This window comes from Bombina bombina, chromosome 11, assembly GCF_027579735.1.
Source record: "Bombina bombina isolate aBomBom1 chromosome 11, aBomBom1.pri, whole genome shotgun sequence".
In the NCBI taxonomy this organism is placed as follows: domain Eukaryota; kingdom Metazoa; phylum Chordata; class Amphibia; order Anura; family Bombinatoridae; genus Bombina; species Bombina bombina.
The window spans coordinates 33,850,725-33,878,176 of record NC_069509.1 but is presented as its reverse complement, the minus strand read 5'-3'; the positions used below and the strand labels follow the sequence as shown (position 1 = coordinate 33,878,176).

General features: G+C 42.5%; 1 protein-coding gene across 1 annotated transcript in view; it reads left to right on the top strand.

Annotated features, from left to right (window-relative positions):
* Nucleotides 1-8,002: 8,002 nt before the first annotated feature.
* Nucleotides 8,003-27,452, top strand: part of DOC2A (double C2 domain alpha) — a 160,498-nt gene continuing 141,048 nt past the window's right edge. The window contains exon 1 of the mRNA XM_053694322.1: nucleotides 8,003-8,252. Coding sequence (XP_053550297.1) covers nucleotides 8,003-8,252 — 250 coding nt within the window. The remainder of the gene's footprint in view (nucleotides 8,253-27,452) is intronic.

Here is a 27,452-nt window from a genome sequence, read left to right as displayed (position 1 = left end):
TGGGCATTAAAGAAATTGACTCCCTATTTATATGGTCAGGAGTTCACTCTGGTCACCGACCATAACCCGTTGGTGTGGCTGAACCGGGTCTCTGGAGATAACGGCAGGCTATTACGTTGGAGCTTATCGTTGCAACCCTTCAATTTCACCATTACTTACAGACCTGGGAAACAGAATGGCAACGCCGACGGGTTGTCCAGACAAACAGACCTCAGCCCGCATAACCAGCGGTCTGGACAGCCTTAGTCTGCCCCGAAAAGGGGTCAGACCGTGTCTGCCAGAGTGTTCCACAGAAAGGGAGCACTGTTACAGAAGCATTAGTTATTTTGTTGTGAAGAGCTTATTTCCCAGCAGCAATGCCTGAACCAGCAAGCCAGCGCCTAAGAAGGGCTCCAAGAAAACCGTAACAAGTATCATTTCATAAAGAGTTAACTCTTTTTTTTCAGCTTTTAGAAACTATTGCCTAAATACACATTTTTGCTGGCCTCAGCTCTAAGTTTAGGGATAACCAATCCCATTGTCTAATCACCTCTGGAGCCAGACTGCTAATTGATAAGATGAACTTGTAAACTTGTTATCTTAAGTACTGTAATCCTATTGTGGCCTGTCAAAGGACAGTGCTCTCTATCTAAATGTGTGATGGGGGATTTTGTGCTTCCCCCCCCTCTCCCCCTGGGAGTGCCCTGTGTGCATGTAACCTTAATAAAAAGCAGGCTGGGCATCCCAGTGCTGAGTTCTTGTTTGACCCTCAATCGCAGCGTTGACTCGTTTTTGTGGGCAGAAGGGTATCCTAGCTGTACTACAGCTAAGGGAGATTATTCTATATTTGCGAGACTCATATAGAATACTATGGAAAGCAGCTTCTCCCCTCTTTAGCAATAGGGATCCAGGCTACTAAGCGGTCCATCTCTCAGCGAGACTAAGGGTAACCGTAACAGGCTGTCTGTATGGGGTGATGCCCTGTAGGGCTGGGTGTATGGGGTGATGCCCTGTAGGGCTGGGTGTATGGGGTGATGCCCTGTAGGGCTGGGTGTATGGGGTGATTTCCTGTAGGGCTGGGTGTATGGGGTGATGCCCTGTAGGGCTGGGTGTATGGGGTGATGCCCTGTATGGCTGTCTGTATGGGGTGATGCCCTGTAGGGCTGGGTGTATGGGGTGATGCCCTGTAGGGCTGGGTGTATGGGGTGATGCCCTGTAGGGCTGGGTGTATGGGGTGATGCCCTGTAGGGCTGGGTGTATGGGGTGATGCCCTGTAGGGCTGGGTGTATGGGGTGATGCCCTGTAGGGCTGGGTGTATGGGGTGATGCCCTGTAGGGCTGGGTGTATGGGGTGATGCCCTGTAGGGCTGGGTGTATGGGGTGATGCCCTGTAGGGCTGTCTGTATGGGGTGATGCCCTGTAGGGCTGGGTGTATGGGGTGATGCCCTGTAGGGCTGGGTGTATGGGGTGATGCCCTGTAGGGCTGGGTGTATGGGGTGATGCCCTGTAGGGCTGGGTGTATGGGGTGATGCCCTGTAGGGCTGGGTGTATGGGGTGATGCCCTGTAGGGCTGTCTGTATGGGGTGATGCCCTGTAGGGCTGGGTGTGACAAAACCAATCTCGCCACTGTACATTGGAGGGCCTGTTATGGAACATTCTTTGGGCTGGAGGTACATGGGCTTAAGGATACCCAGAGACTGCATGGAAATATGGAATTTTATATGCTGGACACCCCATGTACTTTCATAACTCTGTCTTATGTCTATGTCACCCTGTATCCATAAATACAGGATGGGTACAGGGTGTGAGTGCCCCTTGTGGGAGCAATTGTGACTCTATAAGCCAAGTGGGCATAAAAGACTTTATAGCTAATAAGAACTGTTCCTATATTCAGTAATAACATGTATTCTATGTATGTTTCAGATCTGATTGTGTCTCAGGAGTCTGTCTGGGTAAACTGATTGTGTCCTTGTGTGATTATGTTAACTAGACTGCCCAACATCAGATTGTCTGAGTAAACGTTCTTCCCTAGTTAATTAACTTAATATGTTAATCTGTTTTACCTGTGAATAGACAATTGTTAGAGGTTTGATGCATTGTTCATATGTTTGCTTTACTGTTAAACCAATGCCCTTTGTAACCTGAAGCCAGGGTGTATAAATCTGTGTGCTGCCTTCAAATAAAGTAGACATTCTGTTTTAAACCTGAAACTGGCTGGGTTGTGAATTGCTGATTCCCTATGCAGGACATTGTTCATCTGGTATTAACCCTTGGTACACTGTTGGTACCGTAACATTGGTGGCAGCGACGGAATGAACCTTATCGCCCAGAAGAGCAACTACACAAGCCAGTAACCTCAGGAAGAGGGGGATTATTACAATACTGACTAAGATGGAAAAGAGAAAAGTAAATTTTGCAGCTTTTAAAAACTTCCTGGAAACAGAAGGAGAGATTGATGGGTACCTTGCGGATTTTGAGAGGCAATGTGCACTACACAAGGTACCCGCAGAGGACTGGGTCACGATATTATCTGGAAAATTATCCGGCCGGGCCAGAGAGGCTTTTCGGGCCATTCCAGATGAGGAAGTCAGGGATTATAATACTGTAAAAGAGGCTCTGCTCTCCAGGTATGCGGTTACACCAGAGGCATACCGGAGACGGTTCAGAGACACTGTTAAATTAACTGGAGATTCCTACCTTGAGTGGGCATGTAAGGTGCACCGCACAGCAGCTCACTGGATAGCGGGGTGCCAAGCCATATCTGGGGAAGAGGTGCTGCAGCTATTCCTGTTGGAACATTGCTTCGACAAATTACCCGCAGGAGTTCGAGAGTGGGTTCGGGACCGTAAACCCTCCACCCTGCAGGAAGCGGCTCGCTTGGCAGATGAGTATACGGATGCCCGCAAACTGGACACTGCTACCACTAAGCCCCCTGCTAGAGTGGAGTACAGACCCCCAGTCACCCCAGCAGCTGCCAGTTACCAAACCCCGGCGCACCACTATACCACACGGCCTCCGGCCACGAACTACCCTCAGAGAGCCCTGCGGTGCTACTCACAACCTATTCGGTGCTTTAGATGTAAGCAACTAGGGCACAAAAGACCAGAGTGTCCCCTAAACGCAGCGAACCAAGCGCAGTCCTGGAGAAGACCCGCCGGCGGAATCCCACGTAATCCTCAGCCTGCGGCCCGCTACGTAGAGGCGCAAGAATGCTGGAGCATCCTACATGAGGCAGACCTTGTGCAAGCTGCCCACAGGAATAACCGGCAACTGGTTAAAGTGAATGGGAAGAAGGTCAGTGGTCTACGGGATACTGGTGCTACCATGACCTTGCTTCAAAAGAACTTGGTGTCTGAGAAACAGTACACTGGAGACACTGTGGCTGTGAGGGTAGCAGGGGGCGATGTGTTCAGCCTACCTGTTGCCAGGGTACATTTGGATTGGGGAGTGGGCGCTAGACCTGTGAATGTGGGGGTCAAGAAGGACTTACCTGCTGATGTTCTTCTTGGAAATGACTTGGCCCCCCTTGTTTCTGCCTACGCTCCTATGGGTCCCGCTGATGTTAACTCTGTGACTACCCGTGCCCAGATCCATGCAGCAGAGACTGACCCACCTGCTGCTAAGCCCCAGGACGATGAGCTCAGTAAATCTCTATCCGCTATTGATATGTGGAGGTCCCGTTACAATGCGCTGATGAAGGAGAAGAGGAGCGCAGAGGAAAAAGCACGTTTAGAACGTGAATCTCTGCTAGACAAGCTGCACCGACAGACTGCAGAAAACACCAGCTTGAGAGTGGGACATGAAACCTTAAAGACAAACTTAGCGACACTTGAGGAGAAGCTGACGCTGGCTCATAGTGAGGTGCAGCAACTCAAGGGCACCCTATGTCAGTATGAAGGGATTGTGGATACCTATAAAGAGCAGGTACAGAAAACTCGTAAAGAAGCTGATGGGATTTTGAAGGACTGTTTGGCCCTGGTCTGGGCACTGAGGAATTTGAACCCTTGTTTGTATGGACAGGAATTCTCTCTCATAACGGGAATCCAGATGGATTGTCCCAGCAAACTGACATGCCTACCAGGCGCTCTGGTGGTATATGGCACATTATATACCCTGGACAGCCGAGCATGACAAACCAGAGGGAGAGGAGTTTGATGGTCCTGGCTTGTTATGGGAGTCCTTTGCAGAGCCTGACTTTGGGAGCCCAGACTCCATTCCCCAGCGGCAGGCTGCGTTACAAGGGGTAGGGACAGTTGGTCCTGTCCCCCAGCAACACGGCTGTTTAGCCAAAGGGGAGACGAATGGTCTCCCCCTCCAGCAGCACAGCTATGTATCCAAAGGGGAGACAGTCGGTCTCCCCCTCCAGCAACCAGGCTCCCACCAGGCTACTTCCATGGTAGTGCTGGCACCCGGGCAGAGTACAGCTGGTCTCTGCCCACCTCGCAACCCACCAATTCAGCGTACCAGTCCCCCACACAGCTGTGGTGAGGTACCTGGACATGGACAAGTTTTCCCCGTACTCAGGTGTAGTAACCATTTATTGTGGGTGGGCTGTACTACTAATTGTGTTTTATGGGTGGGTTGCTGGACTAACCAGGGAACTGACCGGCAGGAGGTCAGATACCCTGTTAGTCTGTTTGGAAAAGGGGAGAGATGTGACAAAACCAATCTCGCCAATGTACATTGGAGGGCCTGTTATGGAACATTCTTTGGGCTGGAGGTACATGGGCTTAAGGATACCCAGAGACTGCATGGAAATATGGAATTTTATATGCTGGACACCCCATGTACTTTCATAACTCTGTCTTATGTCTATGTCACCCTGTATCCATAAATACAGGATGGGTACAGGGTGTGAGTGCCCCTTGTGGGAGCAATTGTGACTCTATAAGCCAAGTGGGCATAAAAGACTTTATAGCTAATAAGAACTGTTCCTATATTCAGTAATAACATGTATTCTATGTATGTTTCAGATCTGATTGTGTCTCAGGAGTCTGTCTGGGTAAACTGATTGTGTCCTTGTGTGATTATGTTAACTAGACTGCCCAACATCAGATTGTCTGAGTAAACGTTCTTCCCTAGTTAATTAACTTAATATGTTAATCTGTTTTACCTGTGAATAGACAATTGTTAGAGGTTTGATGCATTGTTCATATGTTTGCTTTACTGTTAAACCAATGCCCTTTGTAACCTGAAGCCAGGGTGTATAAATCTGTGTGCTGCCTTCAAATAAAGTAGACATTCTGTTTTAAACCTGAAACTGGCTGGGTTGTGAATTGCTGATTCCCTATGCAGGACATTGTTCATCTGGTATTAACCCTTGGTACACTGTTGGTACTGTAACACTGGGTGTATGGGGTGATGCCCTGTAGGGCTGGGTGTATGGGGTGATGCCCTGTAGGGCTGTCTGTATGGGGTGATGCCCTGTAGGGCTGTCTGTATGGGGTGATGCCCTGTAGGGCTGGGTGTATGGGGTGATGCCCTGTAGGGCTGGGTGTATGGGGTGATGCCCTGTAGGGCTGGGTGTATGGGGTGATGCCCTGTAGGGCTGGGTGTATGGGGTGATTTCCTGTAGGGCTGGGTGTATGGGGTGATGCCCTGTAGGGCTGGGTGTATGGGGTGATGCCCTGTAGGGCTGGGTGTATGGGGTGATGCCCTGTAGGGCTGGGTGTATGGGGTGATGCCCTGTAGGGTTGGGTGCATGGGGTGATGCCCTGTAGGGCTGGGTGTATGGGGTGATTCCGTTTGAGGTTATGTACACGATGTGATGCATTGTAGGGCTGGGTGTATGGGGTGATGTTCTGTAGGGTTGGGTGCATGGGGTGATGCCCTGTAGGGCTGGGTGTATGGGGTGATGCCCTGTAGGGCTGGGTGTATGGGGTGATGCCCTGTAGGGCTGGGTGTATGGGGTGATGCCCTGTAGGGCTGGGTGTATGGGGTGATGCCCTGTAGGGCTGGGTGTATGGGGTGATGCCCTGTAGGGCTGTCTGTATGGGGTGATGCCCTGTAGGGCTGGGTGTATGGGGTGATGCCCTGTAGGGCTGGGTGTATGGGGTGATGCCCTGTAGGGCTGGGTGTATGGGGTGATGCCCTGTAGGGCTGTCTGTATGGGGTGATGCCCTGTAGGGCTGTCTGTATGGGGTGATGCCCTGTAGGGCTGGGTGTATGGGGTGATGCCCTGTAGGGCTGTCTGTATGGGGTGATGCCCTGTAGGGCTGGGTGTATGGGGTGATGCCCTGTAGGGCTGGGTGTATGGGGTGATGCCCTGTAGGGCTGGGTGTATGGGGTGATGCCCTGTAGGGCTGTCTGTATGGGGTGATGCCCTGTAGGGCTGGGTGTATGGGGTGATGCCCTGTAGGGCTGGGTGTATGGGGTGATGCCCTGTAGGGTTGGGTGCATGGGGTGATGCCCTGTAGGGCTGGGTGTATGGGGTGATTCCGTTTGAGGTTATGTACACGATGTGATGCATTGTAGGGCTGGGTGTATGGGGTGATGTTCTGTAGGGTTGGGTGCATGGGGTGATGCCCTGTAGGGCTGGGTGTATGGGGTGATGCCCTGTAGGGCTGGGTGTATGGGGTGATGCCCTGTAGGGCTGGGTGTATGGGGTGATGCCCTGTAGGGCTGGGTGTATGGGGTGATGCCCTGTAGGGCTGGGTGTATGGGGTGATGCCCTGTAGGGCTGTCTGTATGGGGTGATGCCCTGTAGGGCTGGGTGTATGGGGTGATGCCCTGTAGGGCTGGGTGTATGGGGTGATGCCCTGTAGGGCTGGGTGTATGGGGTGATGCCCTGTAGGGCTGTCTGTATGGGGTGATGCCCTGTAGGGCTGTCTGTATGGGGTGATGCCCTGTAGGGCTGGGTGTATGGGGTGATGCCCTGTAGGGCTGTCTGTATGGGGTGATGCCCTGTAGGGCTGTCTGTATGGGGTGATGCCCTGTAGGGCTGTCTGTATGGGGTGATGCCCTGTAGGGCTGTCTGTATGGGGTGATGCCCTGTAGGGCTGGGTGTATGGGGTGATGCCCTGTAGGGCTGGGTGTATGGGGTGATGCCCTGTAGGGCTGGGTGTATGGGGTGATGCCCTGTAGGGCTGTCTGTATGGGGTGATGCCCTGTAGGGCTGGGTGTATGGGGTGATGCCCTGTAGGGCTGTCTGTATGGGGTGATGCCCTGTAGGGCTGGGTGTATGGGGTGATGCCCTGTAGGGCTGGGTGTATGGGGTGATGCCCTGTAGGGCTGGGTGTATGGGGTGATGCCCTGTAGGGCTGGGTGTATGGGGTGATGCCCTGTAGGGCTGGGTGTATGGGGTGATGCCCTGTAGGGCTGGGTGTATGGGGTGATGCCCTGTAGGGCTGGGTGTATGGGGTGATGCCCTGTAGGGCTGGGTGTATGGGGTGATGCCCTGTAGGGCTGGGTGTATGGGGTGATGCCCTGTAGGGCTGGGTGTATGGGGTGATGCCCTGTAGGGCTGGGTGTATGGGGTGATGCCCTGTAGGGCTGGGTGTATGGGGTGATGCCCTGTAGGGCTGGGTGTATGGGGTGATGCCCTGTAGGGCTGGGTGTATGGGGTGATGCCCTGTAGGGCTGGGTGTATGGGGTGATGCCCTGTAGGGCTGGGTGTTTGAGATGAACTTTTGTTAAATATCAGGGAAATAAGCTCAGAAGCCTTCCTATTTCTGGAGCACTATATGGCAGCAGTTTTGCACAAATGTTATCTATTTGCAAGATCAGTAGAGGGCAGCGCTATTTCCTGCCATGTAGCGCTCCAGACACCTAGCTAGATATCTCTTCAACAAAGAAAACCAAGGGAACAATGCAAATTTGATAATATAAGTAAATTGTAAACCTTTTGTCTGAATCACAAGTATTATTTTGGGGTTTCATATGAATTTAGTAAGATGTTTATTGGTCTCTATGCTACATCTCTGACACTCTGGCTTCTTGCATACAGTGTGTGCCCACCGTCCTGACGAGCTTCCTGTTCATATCTACCTTTTCTCCTTCCTGCACCCTCACATGCAGATATCCCAATGACGGTACGACGAGGGGATAAAGTGCCCATCAGCATTCAAGAGCACATGGCTATCAATGTGTGCCCAGGACCCATCCGGCCCATCCAGCAGATCTCAGACTACTTCCCCCGATACACACCTTGGCCAGAGGGCACCCCTTCCCCCACAGGCCACCCCAAAAGCCTTTCACCCCTGGACATACCACCTCGTGGAGCAGAGCCAGGGGATGATTCTACAGAATTGGACAACTATGACTCAGACGATGACAGTATGTACATAAATCTTTAAACTGAACATATGTATTTGGTCATACAGGTTGTGTATACTGTATATATGGTCATGCAGGTCATGTATACTGTACATATGGTCATACAGGTCATGTATACTGTATATATATGGTCATACAGGTCATGTATACTGTACATATGGTCATACAGGTCATGTATACTGTATATATATGGTCATACAGGTCATGTATACTGTACATATGGTCATACAGGTAATGATACTGTACATATAATCATACAGGTCATGTATAATGTACATATATATATGGTCATACAGGTAATGATACTGTACATATAGTCATACAGGTCATGTATACTGGACATATAGTCATACAGGTCATGTATACTGTATATATATGGTCATACAGGTCATGTATACTGTATATATATGGTCATACAGGTAATGATACTGTACATATAGTCATACAGGTCATGTATAATGTATATATATGGTCATACAGGTAATGATACTGTACACATAGTCATACAGGTCATGTATACTGGACATATAGGCATAAAGGTCATGTATACTGTACATATAGGCATACAGGTCATGTATACTGTACATATGGTCCTACAGGTCATGTATACAGTATATATGGTCATACAGGTAATGTATACTGTACATATGGTCCTACAGGTTATGTATACTGTATATATATATATATATATATATATATATATATATATATATATATATATATATATATATATATATGGTCATACAGGTCATGTATACTGTATATATGGTCATACAGGTCATGCATACTGTTTATATGGGAATACAGGTCATGCATTCTGTACATATAGGCATACAGGTCATGTATACTATACATATGGGCATACAGGTCATGTATACTGTACATATGGTCATACAGGTCATGTATACTGTACATATGGTCATACAGGTCATGTATACTGTACATATAGTCATACAGGTCATGTATACTGTACATATGGGCATACAGGTCATGTATACTGTACATATAGTCATACAGGTCATGTATACTGTACATATGGTCATACAGGTCAAGTATACTGTACATATGGTCATACAGGTCATGTATACTGTTCATATGGGCATACAGGTCATGTATACTGTACATATTGGCATACAGGTCATATATACTGTACATATGGTCATACAGGTCATGTATACTGTACATATGGGCATACAGGTCATGTATACTGTACATATAGTCATACAGGTCATGTATACTGTAGATATGGTCATACAGGTCATGTATACTGTACATATGGGCATACAGGTCATGTATACTGTAAATATAGTCATACAGGTCATGTATACTGTACATATGGTCATACAGGTCATGTATACTGTACATATAGTCATACGGGTCATGTATACTGTACATATAGTCATACAGGTCATGTATACTGTACATATGGTCATACAGGTCATATATGCTTTACATATGGGCATACAGGTCATGTATACTGTACATATGGGCATACAGGTCATGTATACTGTACATATAGTCATACAGGTCATGTATACTGTACATATGGTTATACAGGTCATGTATACTGTACATATAGGCATAGAGGTCATGTATACTGTACATATGGGCATACAGGTCATGTATACTGTACATATAGTCATACAGGTCATGTATACTGTACATATAGGCATAGAGGTCATGTATACTGTACATATGGTTATACAGGTCATGTATACTGTACATATGGTCATACAGGTCATGTATACTGTACATATGGTTATACAGGTCATGTATACTGTACATATGGTCATACAGGTCATGTATACTGTACATATGGGCATACAGGTAATGTATACTGTACATATGGGCATACAGGTCATGTATACTGTACATATAGTCATACAGGTCATGTATACTGTACATATGGTCATACAGGTCATGTATACTGTACATATGGGCATACAGGTCATGTATACTGTACATATAGTCATATAGGTCATGTATACTGTACATATAGTCATACAGGTCATGTATACTGTACATATGGGCATACAGGTCATGTATACTGTACATATAGTCATACAGGTCATGTATACTGTACATATAGTCATACAGGTCATATATACTGTACATATGGGCATACAGGTCATGTATACTGTACATATGGGCATACAGGTCATGTATACTGTACATATAGTCATACAGGTCATGTATACTGTAGATATGGTCATACAGGTCATGTATACTGTACATATGGGCATACAGGTCATGTATACTGTACATATAGTCATACAGGTCATGTATACTGTACATATAGTCATACAGGTCATGTATACTGTACATATGGTCATACAGGTCATGTATACTGTACATATAATCATACAGGTCATGTATACTGTACATATAGTCATACAGGTCATGTATACTGTACATATAGTCATACAGGTCATGTATACTGTACATATGGTCATACAGGTCATATATGCTGTACATATGGGCATACAGGTCATGTATACTGTACATATGGTCATACAGGTCATATATGCTGTACATATGGGCATACAGGTCATGTATACTGTACATATGGGCATACAGGTCATGTATACTGTACATATGGTCATACAGGTCATATATGCTGTACATATGGGCATACAGGTCATGTATACTGTACATATGGTCATACAGGTCATATATGCTGTACATATGGGCATACAGGTCATGTATACTGTACATATGGGCATACAGGTCATGTATACTGTACATATAGTCATACATGTCATGTATACTGTACATATAGTCATACAGGTCATGTATACTGTACATATGTTAATACAGGTCATGTATACTGTACATATAGTCATACAGGTCATGTATACTGTACATATAGTCATACAGGTCATGTATACTGTACATATAGTCATACAGGTCATGTATACTGTACATATGGTCATACAGGTCATATATGCTGTACATATGGGCATACAGGTCATGTATACTGTACATATGGTTATACAGGTCATGTATGCTGTACATATAGTCATACACACAGCTCATGTGTACTGTATATATAGTCATACAGGTCATGTATACTTTACATATGGTCATACAGGTCATGTATACTGTACATATGGTCATACAGGTCATGTATACTGTACATATAGTCATACAGGTCATGTATACTGTACATATGGTCATACATGTCATGTATACTGTACATATGGGCATACAGGTCATGTATACTGTACATATGGGCATACAGGTCATGTATACTGTACATATGGTCATACAGGTCATGTATACTGTACATATGGGCATACAGGTCATATATGCTGTACATATGGGCATACAGGTCATGTATACTGTACATATGGGCATACAGGTCATGTATACTGTACATATAGTCATACAGGTCATGTATACTGTACATATGGTCATACAGGTCATGTATACTGTACATATGGGCATACAGGTCATGTATACTGTACATATAGTCATACAGGTCATGTATACTGTACATATGGTCATACAGGTCATGTATACTGTACATATAGTCATACAGGTCATGTATACTGTACATATAGTCATACAGGTCATGTATACTGTACATATGGTCATACAGGTCATGTATACTGTACATATAGTCATACAGGTCATGTATACTGTACATATAGTCATACAGGTCATGTATACTGTACATATAGTCATACAGGTCATGTATACTGTACATATGGGCATACAGGTCATGTATACTGTACATATGGGCATACAGGTCATGTATACTGTACATATAGTCATACAGGTCATGTATACTGTACATATGGGCATACAGGTCATGTATACTGTACATATAGTCATACAGGTCATGTATACTGTACATATGGTCATACAGGTCATGTATACTGTACATATAGTCATACAGGTCATGTATACTGTACATATGGTCATACAGGTCATGTATACTGTACATATGGGCATACAGGTCATGTATACTGTACATATGGTCATACAGGTCATGTATACTGTACATATGGTCATACAGGTCATGTATACTGTACATATAGTCATACAGTTCATGTATACTGTACATATGGGCATACAGGTCATATATGCTGTACATATGGGCATACAGGTCATATATGCTGTACATATGGGCATACAGGTCATGTATACTGTACATATAGTCATACAGGTCATGTATACTGTACATATGGTCATACAGGTCATGTATACTGTACATATGGGCATACAGGTCATGTATACTGTACATATAGTCATACAGGTCATGTATACTGTACATATAGTCATACAGTTCATGTATACTGTACATATGGGCATACAGGTCATATATGCTGTACATATGGGCATACAGGTCATGTATACTGTACATATAGTCATACAGGTCATGTATACTGTACATATAGTCATACAGTTCATGTATACTGTACATATGGGCATACAGGTCATATATGCTGTACATATGGGCATACAGGTCATATATGCTGTACATATGGGCATACAGGTCATGTATACTGTACATATAGTCATACAGGTCATGTATACTGTACATATGGTTATACAGGTCATGTATACTGTACATATAGTCATACAGGTCATGTATACTGTACATATAGTCATACAGGTCATGTATACTGTACATATAGTCATACAGGTCATGTATACTGTACATATGGTTATACAGGTCATGTATACTGTACATATAGTCATACAGGTCATGTATACTGTACATATAGTCATACAGGTCATGTATACTGTACATATAGTCATACAGGTCATGTATACTGTACATATGGGCATACAGGTCATGTATACTGTACATATAGTCATACAGGTCATGTATACTGTACATATAGTCATACAGGTCATGTATACTGTACATATGGGCATACAGGTCATGTATACTGTACATATGGTCATACAGGTCATGTATACTGTACATATGGTCATACAGGTCATGTATACTGTACATATGGGCATACAGGTCATGTATACTGTACATATAGTCATACAGGTCATGTATACTGTACATATGGTCATACAGGTCATGTATACTGTACATATAGTCATACAGGTCATGTATACTGTACATATGGTCATACAGGTTATGTATACTTTACATATGGGCATACAGGTTATGTATACTGTACATATGGGCATACAGGTCATGTATACTGTACATATAGTCATACAGGTCATGTATACTGTACATATGGGCATACAGGTCATGTATACTGTACATATAGTCATACGGGTCATGTATACTGTACATATAGTCATACAGGTCATGTGTACTGTACATATGGTCATACAGGTCATATATGCTTTACATATGGGCATACAGGTCATGTATACTGTACATATAGTCATACAGGTCATGTATACTGTACATATAGTCATACAGGTCATGTGTACTGTACATATGGTCATACAGGTCATATATGCTTTACATATGGGCATACAGGTCATGTATACTGTACATATAGTCATACAGGTCATGTATACTGTACATATAGTCATACAGGTCATGTGTACTGTACATATGGTCATACAGGTCATATATGCTTTACATATGGGCATACAGGTCATGTATACTATACATATAGTCATACAGGTCATGTATACTGTACATATAGTCATACAGGTCATGTATACTGTACATATGGGCACACAGGTCATGTATACTGTTTAAATGGGCATAGAGGTCATGTATACTGTACATATAGTCATACAGGTCATGTATACTGTACATATAGGCATAGAGGTCATGTATACTGTACATATGGGCATACAGGTCATGTATACTGTACATATGGGCATACAGGTCATGTATACTGTACATATAGGCATAGAGGTCATGTATACTGTACATATAGTCATACAGGTCATGTATACTGTACATATAGTCATACAGGTCATGTATACTGTACGTATAGTCATACAGGTCATGTATACTGTACATATGGGGTATAAAACTACCTCAGTTATCTATAAAATATTTGTATTTGTGCTTCATGTTTATCTGTACATCCTGTATCTCTACACTCACAATCTGCTCTTTCTCTCTTGTAAGCTTCTCTAATTCTCCTCTCTCGCTCCCAGGAAGTTTCCCCTAATCAGACTCATTGTGTGTAATTGTTGTGTTGTTCTACAAGTGACGAATTTCTGCGCGCGACCTCCTCTTGCAAAGAGGTTTGTTACAATTGAGAGGGAGAATTAGCAGAAGATATGCTCTGTTATAGATTACAGAAGTCACACATATACACACTGCAGGCACACACACACATGCACGCATGCACACTCATACATACACATGCGCACACACACACACATACATGCATACACACGCACAGACATGCACGCACACTTGTGTACATACACATGCATGCATACAGAGGCACGCACACTCACATATATACACATGCATGCATACACAGGCACAGACATGCATGCATACACACGCACAGACATGCACGCACACTTGCGTACATACACATGCATGCATACAGAGGCACGCACGCACACTCACATACATACACATGCACACACATGCATGCATACACAGGCACAGACATGCATGCATACACACGCACAGACATGCATGCACACTTGCGTACATACACATGCATGCATACACAGGCACGCACTCACACTCCCATACATTTACATGCACACCCACATGCATGCATGCACACTCCCATACATACACATGCACACACACAGGCACGCACGCACACTCCCATACATACACATGCACACCCACATGAATGCATACACAGGCACGCACGCACACTCCCATACATACACATGCACACACACATGCATGCATACACAGACATGCACGCACACTCCCATACATACACATGCATGCATACACAGGCACGCACACTGAAATACATACACATACATGCATACACAGGCATGCACACTCACATACATACACATGCACACACACATACATGCATACACACACACAGACATGCACCCACACTTGCGTATATGCACATTCAAACACATACATACACATTTACTGTACATACACATGAACACACATACACACATATGCACACACACATAAATACATACACATTAACGCACACACACACATGCAAATGCACACACTCACATACATACACATGCGCACACACACATGCATGCATACACAGGTACGCATGCACACTCACATACATACACATGCACACACGCATGCATGCATACACAGGCATGCACGCACACTCACATACATACACATGCACACACACACATGCATTCTTACACAGTCAAGCACACACACTCACATACATACACATGCACACACACATGCATGCATACACAGGCACGCACGCACACTCACATACATACACATGCACACACACACATGCATTCTTACACAGGCACGCACACACACTCACATACATACACACACAATTACATACACACATGCAAATACATACATACATATATGCATATACACTAATTCATACACATTGATATACCCAAGAATTCACTTATATAAATTCTTATTCACCTATTAAAAAAATGCATCTAAGCAAATTCCATCATTCAAACACATATTCGTAAACACTCCAGTAAAAGAACGTGCACACCGCCCCACACATTACGTAATTCACATGCATATATGTACCCGCATCCAATAATTTGCATGTACAAATACTAACTTGTGTATTCAGGAACCCAAAAACATACAGCCACGTGCACCTCACAACTCTCTTTTTTTAAACCCAACCTTATAACTGTAGTCATTTGTCAATACATTAATATACAGGCTGTGCACATACCAGCACTCTTTGTACTAGCTAGGTTGTGTGTATATAAGGCGACAAAGAGGGAAATGACTGAACCTACCACAATATACACCAGGCTTCATTCCGAGGTTGGAAATTCACTGAGTCTCAATTCAGCAGCTTTTCCCCCATTTCATTAGGTGATGTTCCTGCAGTTTAGATATATAATTGCATAGGGTGCCCAATACGTGATATCTCTCATATCCAACAACAGATGCTAACATTATTTTCTTTTATTAAATGGACATGAAACCCAAAATGTTTCTTTCAATGATTCAGATAGAGAATACAATTTTAAACAGCATTCTAATTTACTTCTATCTTATTTGCTTCAATCTTTAGAAATCCTTTGTTGAAGAAATAGAAATGCACATGGATGAGCCAATCACACGAGGCATCTATGTGCAGCCACCAATCAGCAGCTACTAAGCCTATTTAGATATGATTTTCAACAAAGGATATCAAGAGAATTAAGTAAATTGGAAAGACAAAATGTGGGTTACATGTCCCTTTAAGGCATATCCAGGAGTGGCTGCGTTCAGGTTTTTGAGGTATAGTCAGGATTTTAACCTACACCTCTTCATTTTTTCTTTTATTTTTACTTTTCTTGAACTTTTTTCCCAGTTTTCTATTTTTTTTTTATTTGTATATCTGTTAGCTTCAACCATTTGTTCTGTAGGATTTTGTGACACCGGTATCCTTAACTCGTTCTAGTAAATGGTTGCATAGTAGATGCAGACCCATTGAACAAAAGGTCACTGAACTCACTGCACTGTTGAGGGGGGCTAACAAATTTTTGTGAATTCTACAATTTTTGTTTGGCAGTTGTGGCATTTTTTTCAGTGAGATTAGATTTACAAAGAGGTTTTATTTATTCCCTATGGTAACGTTACAGTATATTAGTATAATTCCAAAACATTATTGTTTCATGCTTTTAAAGAGACACTCTCATGCATTACATGTTGCCGCACTATACTAAATTTATGTACTGTAGGTACCGCTGCCACCTACATTATACTTATTAACCCCTAATCTGCTGCCCCAACATCGCCGCCACCTACATTAGATTAATTAACCCCTAATCTCCCGCCCCAATATCGCCACAATCTACCTACATTTATTAACCCTTAATCTGCCGCCCCCAATGTTGCCGCACTATACTAAATTTATTAACCCCTAAAACTAAGTCTAACCCTAACCCTAACACCCCTAACTTAAATATAATTTACCGCTCTGGACACCGCCGCCACCTACATTATACTTATTAACCCCTAATCTGCTGTCCCCAACATCGCCGCCACCTACATTAGATTTATTAACCCCTAATCTCCCGCCCCCAATGTCGCTGCAACCTACCTACATTTATTAACCCCTAATCTGCCGCCCCCAACTTTGCCGCACTATACTAAATTTATTAACCCCTAAACCTAAGTCTAACCCTAACCCTAACACCCCCTAACTTAAATATAATTTAAATAAATCTAAATAAAATTACTACAATTAACTAAATAATTCCTATTTAAAACTAAATACTTACCTATTAAATAAACCCTAAGATAGCTACAATATAACTAATACGGCTAGATTTAGAGTTTTGCGGCCAAAGAGGTGCGTTAGCTACGCGTGTTTTTTCCCCCCCGCACCTTTTAAATAACGCTGGTATTGAGAGTTCTCTGAAGGGCTGCGTTAGGCTCCAAAAAGGGAGCGTACAGGCATATTTACCGCCACTTCAACTCTCAAGACCAGCGTTGCTTACGGCAGCGGCTAGCTGGAAAAACATGCTCGTGCGCGATATCCCCATAGGATACAATGGGGCAGTTTGGGCTGAAAAAAAACCTAACACCTGCAAAAAAGCAGCGTTCAGCTCCTAACGCAGCCCCATTGTTTCCTCTGGGGAAACAGTTTCTAAGTCTGCACCTAACACCCTAACATGAACCCCGAGTCTAAACACCCCTAACCTTACACTTATTAACCCCTAATCTGCCGCCCCCACTATCGCTGACACCTGCATTTTATTATTAACCCCTAATCTGCCGATCGGACACCGCCGCCACCTACATTATCCCTATGAACCCCTAATCTGCTGTCCCTAACATCGCCGACACCTACATTATATTTATTAACCCCTAATCTGCACCCCCCAACATCGCCGCTACCTTACCTACAAGTATTAACCCCTAATCTGCCGACCGGACCTCCCTGCCACTATAATAAATGTATTAACCCCTAAACTGCCTCACTCCCGCCTCAAAAAGCCTATAATAAATAGTATTAACCCCTAATCTGCCCTCCCTAACATCTTTTATTGTAGTTATTTTAGGATTTATATTTATTTTACAGGCAACTTTGTATTTATTTATTTTAACTAGGTACAATAGTTATTAAATAGTTATTAACTATTTAATAACTACCTAGCTAAAATAATTACAAAATTACCTGTAAAATAAATCCTAGCCTAAGTTACAATTAAACCTAACACTACACTATCAATAAATAAATTAACTAAACTACCTACAATTACCTACAATTAAATCAACTAAACTAAATTACAAAAAAAAACGCCACTAAATTACAAAAAAAAAAAAGATTACAAGAATTTTAAACTAATTACACCTACTCTAAGCCCCCTAAAAAAATAACAAAGCCCCCCAAAATAAAAAAATGCCCTACCCTATTCTAAAATAAAAAGTTAACAGCTCTATTACCTTACCAGCCCTTAAAAGGGCTTTTTGCTGGGCATGCCCCAAAGAAATCAGCTCTTTTGCCTGTAAAAAAAAAACATACAATACCCCCCCCAACATTACAACCCACCACCCACATACCCCTACTCTAACCCAAACCCCCCTTAAATAAACCTAACACTACCCCCATGAAGATCTCCCTACCTTGAGTCGTCTTCACTCAGCCGAGAACCGATGAACCAAAAGAAGACATCTGGAGCGCCAGAAGTCTTCATCCTATCCGGGCAGAAGAGGACATCCGGACCGGCAAACATCTTCATCCAAGCGGCATCTTCTATCTTCATCCATCCGACGAGGAGCGGCTCCATCTTCAAGACCTCCGACGCGGAACATCCTCTTCTCCCGACGACTACCGACGAATGAAGGTTCTTTTAAGTGACGTCATCCAAGATGGCGTCCCTCGAATTCCGATTGGCTGATAGGATTCTATCAGCCAATCGGAATTAAGGTAGGAAAAATCTGATTGGCAGATTCAAGTTCAATCGGATTGGCTGATCCAATCAGCCAATCAGATTGATCTCGCATTCTATTGGCTGATCGGAATAGCCAATAGAATGCGAGCTCAATCTGATTGGCTGATTGGATCAGCCAATCGGATTGAACTTGAATCTGATTGGCTGATTCAATCAGCCAATCAGATTTTTCCTACCTTAATTCCGATTGGCTGATAGAATCCTATCAGCCAATCGGAATTCGAAGGGACGCCATCTTGGATGACGTCACTTAAAGGAACCTTCATTCGTCGTAGTCGTCGGGAGAAGAGGATATTCCGCACCGGAGGTCTTGAAGATGGAGCCGCTCCTCGTCGGATGGATGAAGATAGAAGATGCCGCTTGGATGAAGATGTTTGCCGGTCCGGATGTCCTCTTCTGCCCGGATAGGATGAAGACTTCTGGCGCTCCAGATGTCTTCTTTTGGTCCATTGGTGCTCGGCTGAGTGAAGACGACTCAAGGTAGGGAGATCTTCAGGGGGGTAGTGTTAGGTTTATTTAAGGGGGGTTTGGGTTAGAGTAGGGGTATGTTGGTGGTGGGTTGCAATGTTGGGGGGGTATTGTATGGGTTTTTTTTACAGGCAAAAGAGCTGATTTCTTTGGGGCATGCCCCGCAAAAAGCCCTTTTAAGGGCTGGTAAGGTAATAGAGCTGTTAACTTTTTATTTTAGAATAGGGTAGGGCATTTTTTTATTTTGGGGGGCTTTGTTATTTTTTTAAGGGGCTTAGAGTAGGTGTAATTAGTTTAAAATTCTTGTAATCTTTTTTTTTTTTGTAATTTAGTGCTTGTTTGTTTTTTGTAATTTAGTTTAGTTTAGTTAATTGTAGGTAATTGTAGGTAGTTTAGTTAATTTATTTATTGATAGTGTAGTGTTAGGTTTAATTTTACAGGTAATTTTGTAATTATTTTAACTAGGTAGCTATTAAATACTTAATAACTATTTAATAGCTATTGTACCTAGTTAAAATAAATACAAAGTTGCCTGTAAAATAAATATAAATCCTAAAATAGATACAATATAATTATTTGTTATATTGTAGCTATATTAGGGTTTATTTTACAGGTAAGTATTTAGCTTTAAATAGGAATAATTTATTTAATAAGATTTAATTTATTTAGTTAGATAAAAATTATATTTAACTTAGGGGGGTGTTAGTGTTAGGGTTAGATTTAGCTTTAGGGGTTAATACAATTATTAGAGTAGCGGCGAGGTCCGGTCGGCAGATTAGGGGTTAATACTTGAAGTTAGGTGTCGCAGATGTTAGGGAGGGCAGATTAGGGGTTAATACTATTTATTATAGGCTTTTTGAGGCGGGAGTGAGGTGGTTTAGGGGTTAATACATTTATTATAGTGGCGGCGAGGTCCGGTCGGCAGATTAGGGGTTAATAAGTGTAGGTAAGGTAGCGGCGACATTGGGGGGGCAGATTAGGGGTTAATAAATATTATGTAGGTGTCGGCGATGTTAGGGGCAGCAGATTAGAGGTACATAGGGATAATGTAGGTGGCGGCGATGTGCGGTTGGCAGATTAGGGGTTAAAAAAATTATTTGAGTGGCGGCGATGTGGGGGGGGGCCTCGGTTTAGGGGTACATAGGTAGTTTATGGGTGTTAGTGTACTTTATAGCACAGTAGTTAAGAGCTTTATAAACCGGCGTTAGCCCATAAAGCTCTTAACTCCTGACTTTTTTCTGCGGTTGGAATCTTGTTGGTAGAGGGTCTACCGCTCACTTCAGCCAAGACTCTAAATACCGGCGTTAGGAAGATCCCATTGAAAAGATAGGATACGCAATTGGCGTAAGGGGATCTGCGGTATGGAAAAGTCGCGGCTGGAAAGTGAGCGTTAGACCCTTTCCTGAGTGACTCTAAATACCAGCGGGTGGTAAAAAGCAGCGTTAGGAGCCCTTAACGCTGCTTTCGACGGCTAACGGAACTCTAAATCTAGGAGATAGTTACATTGTATCTAGCTTACGGTTTATTTTTATTTTACAGGCAAGTTTGTATTTATTTTAACTAGGTAGAATAGAACAGTAAAGTCAAAATTAAGTGTTATGATTCAGATAGAGCACACAATTTAAAAAAACTTTCCTATTTAGTTCTATTATCAAATTTGCTTTGTTCCCCTTGTTGAAGAGTTAAGCTAGATAGACTGATAGGAGCTTAAGAGTGTGCACGTGTCTTTAACAGTCTATGGCAGCAGTATTTGCAACTATGTATGGAATTGCTATAAACAATGTTGTAAACACTGCTGGCAGATGGCTAAAGACACCTGCACACTCCTGAGCTCACCTAGGATTAATCTTTAACAAAGGATACCAAGAGCACTAAGCAAAATTGATAATATGAGTAAATTGGAAAGTTGTTTACAATTTCATGCTCTATCCATTTAAGTATAATTTTAAATGTATTATCCCTTTAACCCCTGCAAAGGGTTTAAGTACATAGGTAAATTCCCACAAGCATTTCGGTTCTTGAAGAAGAAACCATTGATGAGCCAATCAGAAGCGATAGACACTCATACTCACCAACATCTATCGTTTTCCTGTGTGGAAGCTGCAATACTTGCTGCTTACTCTAAGGGCTAGATTACGAGTGACGCGCTAACTGTAACGCTTGAGCTATATCGGGTTTATCGCACATCGCAAGTAGCGCGTGCATTACAAGTTGAAAGTAAACACGTTCGCTCGAGCACAAATGAATTAAAGGCACTTCGGGTTAGCGCGACTACAGAGCTCTGGTTATGTGTTACACTCAACTAAAATGTGTCACAAAAAAACATAAAAAATACATTTAACAATACAGTCATAATAACACTGTCTGATAATAACTGTTTAAAACAAATATTGCATAAAAAGTTATAAGGGCTCAAAGATATAAGGTCTCAGGTGTTAGAAAAAAAGGCTGAAAAGGGTTTAACATAGAGATACATACAAATACATGTCTATATATATATATATGTTTGTGTGTACATATGTATATGTATGTGTTTTACTGTATATTTACTGTACATTTTTCATTATCCAATATCCTTCACTTACAAGATAATGTTATTTTTTATTCCTAAATACATATTTCCATATGTGTATATACCTATACCTGCATATTTATTCCTATAGATATATAGGTATAGATATGTATTTTACATGAACAGTAACAGATATATAGAAGTATAGATACTCTTGGAGTATGTGGGGATTTGGTTCCTCCAATGGTAGTCTCCCAAACTTTGTGTGTGGAGGTGCTCGTCGCCTCTTGGAGTGTGCAGTCTTGGTATATACTTCCTCATCCACAGATGTACCCTCACGCTCTGCAGGATAGATCAGCCATCAGGGCTGTCGCGGTGAGGAGACAAGAACTTTATCAGCACTTTTCTCTGTCTGCTCTCCCAGGAAAACCGCGCACAGTGCTCCCAATGACAGCCTCAGGCACTGCTACACTTGCACGGTTTGGCTGGGAGAGCAGACAGAGAAAAGTGCTGATAAAGTTCTTGTCTCTTGTCTCTAAAGAGGTGGATGAAACCATAGAAGCATACACTGGCATCCAGAATTAATCTACCACAAAGAACCAAGCATACCTTCCAGTGCGGCTACTTACCTCATATGATTGAGGTAAATTCTGGTTAGGGTATTCATTACGCTTAAAGCATCATATGGACTTCCATTGATATTGTCTATATCCTAGGAACATTGGTTATCCATATCACTGATATTGTATACACATACATATCAACTGCATACTACTCTGTTTTTATAAGGACTTGAGAGCGCTGTTAACCCCTTGTGTATTTATATATATATAATATATAATATAAATATGTATTTATGAAAAGAGAACTTATTCTGTTATGTGAAGAACATTAGAATGTGAAATATTAATATTTCATGTCTGGTTTGCTTACTTGAGAAAATGCGATTGGGTATTAGGTTTTTTCCACTTATCCTGCTCCATTGAAGTCTATGGGAGAACACTTAAAGGGATAGTCAAGTCCCAAAAAAACTTTCATGTTTTAAATAGGGCATGCAATTTTAAACAACTTCCCAATTTACTTTTATCACCAACTTTGCTTTGTTCTCTTGGTATTCTTAGTTGAACGCTAAAACTAGGAGGTTCATATGCTAATTTCTTAGACCTTGAAGACTGCCTCTAATCTGAATACATTTTGACCACTAGAGGGCATTAGTTCACATGTTTCATATAGATAACATTGAGCTCATGCACGTAAAGTGACCTAGGACTGAGCACTGATTGGCTAAACTGCATGTCTGTCAAAAGAACTGAAATAAGGGGGCAGTCAGCAGAAGCTTAGATACAAGGTAATCACAGAGGTAAAAAGTATATTAATATAACTGTGTTGGTTAGGCAAAACTGGGGAATGGGTAATAAAAGGATTATCTTTCTTTTTAAACAACAAAAATTCTGGTGTTGACTGTCCCTTTAATGTGATTGCAATATAGTAACTTTGCTTTTTGCTCATGCCGGGTTAGCACGCTAACAAAACCTTTTAACTTTCAACTTGTAATACGCACGGTATCCGGTATATGCCAAGATTGTTGTTGGTCTTATGTATATATTTTATTGTATTGTGGTACTTTACTTTAAAAACAACATAATAATACAATTACATATATAATTTGCTGAATTAAGATCTGTTCATTTCCTGCAGTTTACAGATTAGACTGAAACATAAAATATTTAATATTTGTGCGCAATTTACATTGATTACTTTTGGATGGATCCATGGGGGCAGAGCTATGGAAACGATTAATGGGTGTGGTCGAGATTCTTGCAACCTGCTTACTTTTTTTTTGTAATGCTAGGAACTAACGGGTAGATTACGAGTCTTGCGTTATGAGGGGTGCGGTGCTAACGTGCAGTTTTTTCTCACCGCTTACTTCCCTGCAGCGCTGGTATTACGGGTATTTACAAACCCGGCGTTAACAGGCAAGAAGTGAGTGTAGAGCAAAATTGAGCTCTACACTGCACTCCAATACCAGCGCTGCTTAAGTGAGCGGTGAGCTGGTTATATGTGCTCGTGCACGATTTCCCCATAGACATCAATGGGGAGAGCCGACTGAGAAAAAGTTTAGCACCTGCCAAAAAGCAGCGTAAAAGTCAGTGACGCAACCCCATTGATTCTTATGGGGAAACTAAAGTTATGTTTACACCTAACACCCTAACATGAACCCAGAGTCTAAACACCCCAATCAGCCAATAGGATTGAGCTTGCATTCTATTGGTTGTTCCAATCAGCCAATAGAATGCAAGCTCAATCCTATTGGCTGATTGCATCAGCCAATATGATTTTTTCTACCTTAATTCCGATTGGCTGATAGAATTCTATTAGCCAATCGGAATCTAAGGGACACCATCTTGGATGACGTCACTTAAAGAGATATTCATTCAGCAAGAAGACTTTGTTGGAAGAGGATGCTCCGTGCCAGATGTCTTGAAGATGGAGCCGCTCCACATCGGAAGGATGAAGATAGAAGATGCCGTCTGAATGAAGACTTCTGCCCATCTGGAGGACCACTTCTGCCCGTCTGGAGGACCACTTCTGCCCGTCTGGAGGACCACTTCTGCCAGCTTTGTTGAGGACATCTTGCCGCTTGGATGAAAACTTCTCCCGGTAAGTGAATCTTCAGGGGTTAGTGTTATGATTTTTTAAGGGTGTTTTGGGTGGGTTTTAATTTTTAGGTTAGGGCTTTGGGCAGCAATAGAGCTAAATGCTCTTTTAAGGGCAATGCCCATACAAATGCCCTTTTCAGGGCAATGGGGAGCTTAGGTTTTTTTAGTTAGGGTTTTATTTGGGGGGTTGGTTGTGTGGGTGGTGGGTTTTACTGTTGTGGGTGTTGTTTGTATTTTTTTTTACAGGTAAAAGAGCTGATTTCTTTGTGGCAATGCCCTGCAAAAGGCCCTTTTAAGGGCTATTGATAGTTTAGTTTAGGCTAGGGTTTTTTTTATTTTGGGGGGGCTTTTTTATTTTGATAGGGCTCTTAGATTAGGTGTAATTAGTTTAAATATCTTGTAATTTGTTTTTGTATTTTCTATAATTTAGTGTTTTTTTTTTTTTTTGTAATTTAGCTAATTGTATTTAATTTATGTAAGTTATTTAATTGTAGTGTAGTGTTAGGTGTTAGTGTAACTTAGGTTAGGTTAATAACTATTTAGTAACTATTCTACCTAGTTAAAATAAATACAAACTTACCTGTAAAATAAAAAATAAACCCTAAGATAGATACAATGTAACTATTAGTTATATTGTAGCTATCTTAGGGTTTATTTTACAGGTACATATTTGTTTTTAAATAGGAATAATTTAGTTAATGATAGGAATTTTTATTTAGTTTTATTTCAATTTTATTTAAGTTAGGGGATGTTAGGGTTAGGGTTAGACTTAGGTTTAGGGGTTAATAAATTTAGTATAGTGCGGCAAAGTTGGGGGCGGCAGATTAGGGGTTAATAAATGTAGGTAGGTTGCGGCGACATTGGGGGCGGGAGATTAGGGGTTAATAAATCTAATGTAGGTGGCGGCAATGTTGGGGGCAGCAGATTAGGGGTTAATAAGTATAATGTAGGTGGCGGCGGTGTCCGGAGCGGTAAATTATATTTAAGTTAGGGATGTTAGGGTTAGGGTTAGATTTAGGTTTAGGGGTTAATAAATTTAGTATAGTGCGGCAACATTGGGGGCGGCAGATTAAGGGTTAATAAATGTAGGTAGGTTGCGGCGACATTGGGGGCGGGAGATTAGGGGTTAATTAATCTAATGTAGGTGGCGGCGATGTTGGGGCAGCAGATTAAGGGTTAATAAGTATAATGTAGGTGGCAGCGGTACCTACAGTACATATAGTGCAGTGACGTTAGTAGTGACAGATTAGGGGTTAATAAATGTAGGTAGGTTGCGGCGACATTGGGGGCGGGAGATTAGGGGTTAATAAATAGAATGTAGGTGGCGGCGATGTTGGGGCGGCAGATTAGGGTTAATAATATTTAACTAGTGTTTGCGAGGCGGGAGTGCAGCGTTTTGGGGGTTAATAGGTAGTTTATGGGTGTTAGTGTACTTTTTAGCACTTTAGTTATGAGTTTTATGCTACAGCTTTGTAGCGGAAAACTCATAACTACTGACTTTAAAATGCGTTAGGAATCTTGGTGGTAGAGGCTGTACCGCTCACTTTTTGGCCTCCCAGGCAGACTCGTAATACCGGTGCTATGGAAGTCCCATAGAAAAAAGCCTTTACGAAATTTACGTAAGTAGGTTTGCGGTAAGGCCAAAAAAGTGTGCGGTACACCTATACCTGCAAGACTCGCAATAGCAGCGGGAGTAAAAAAGCAGCGTTAGGACCTGTTAACGCTGCTTTTTCACCTTACCGCAAAACTCGTAATCTAGGCGTAAGAAAGCTGCATATTCTGACATAGCAATAGCTGTAAATAAAATGTATTTTCCTTTGGAGAGCTTTAGGCATTGCATATCTACTGGCTGACTAACAAAGATATCAATAGTGTTAGCAGCCAACAGGAAGCTTGAACAAATGGGACTGTTTTCTTTTTGCTTTTGTGACCAGATGCTGAAACAGACAGAGAACGAATCTAGACAAAACATTGACTATGAAAAAAGGAAGACCCGTGGTATATGCCTTGCTCTGAGCGATATGCTTTTTGTGTCACAGTTAAAAATGACCAGCGGAGATAACTTGTGTCATGACTTCTTTACAGTTGCAGAAGAACAGTATTTTTATTCTTAAGCCCCATAGCTTTTCTGCTCCTATGATAAACCACAGCTCTACAAATGTTAATCTGTGCTCTCGTCCTTCAGACAAACTTCCTGTTCAGTTTATATCGATACATCACTGGCCCCGAGGAAGGTTTCATAGCAAGTTGATGGCATCAGTGAAAAATGGAAGATTTTAAAAGAAATAAATACAATTCTTCAAATTACTCCTTGTGCTCAGAGTACAAAGCAGTGCAAACCGCTCCCATGCCCTTGCAGGGCAGGTTCACACATTTGATCCTGCTTCCCGCAATGTTAGATGCAACGGTCATTAGACTTAATTTTCTTACACTCTTCAGAGAGAAATCACCTCATGCTCGCTCGGGGTGATTGACAGGCCATTCTCTCACGCAATTGGTCGCGTAAATGAAAGGGCACACATGATACGTATGCCGCGAAGGAAA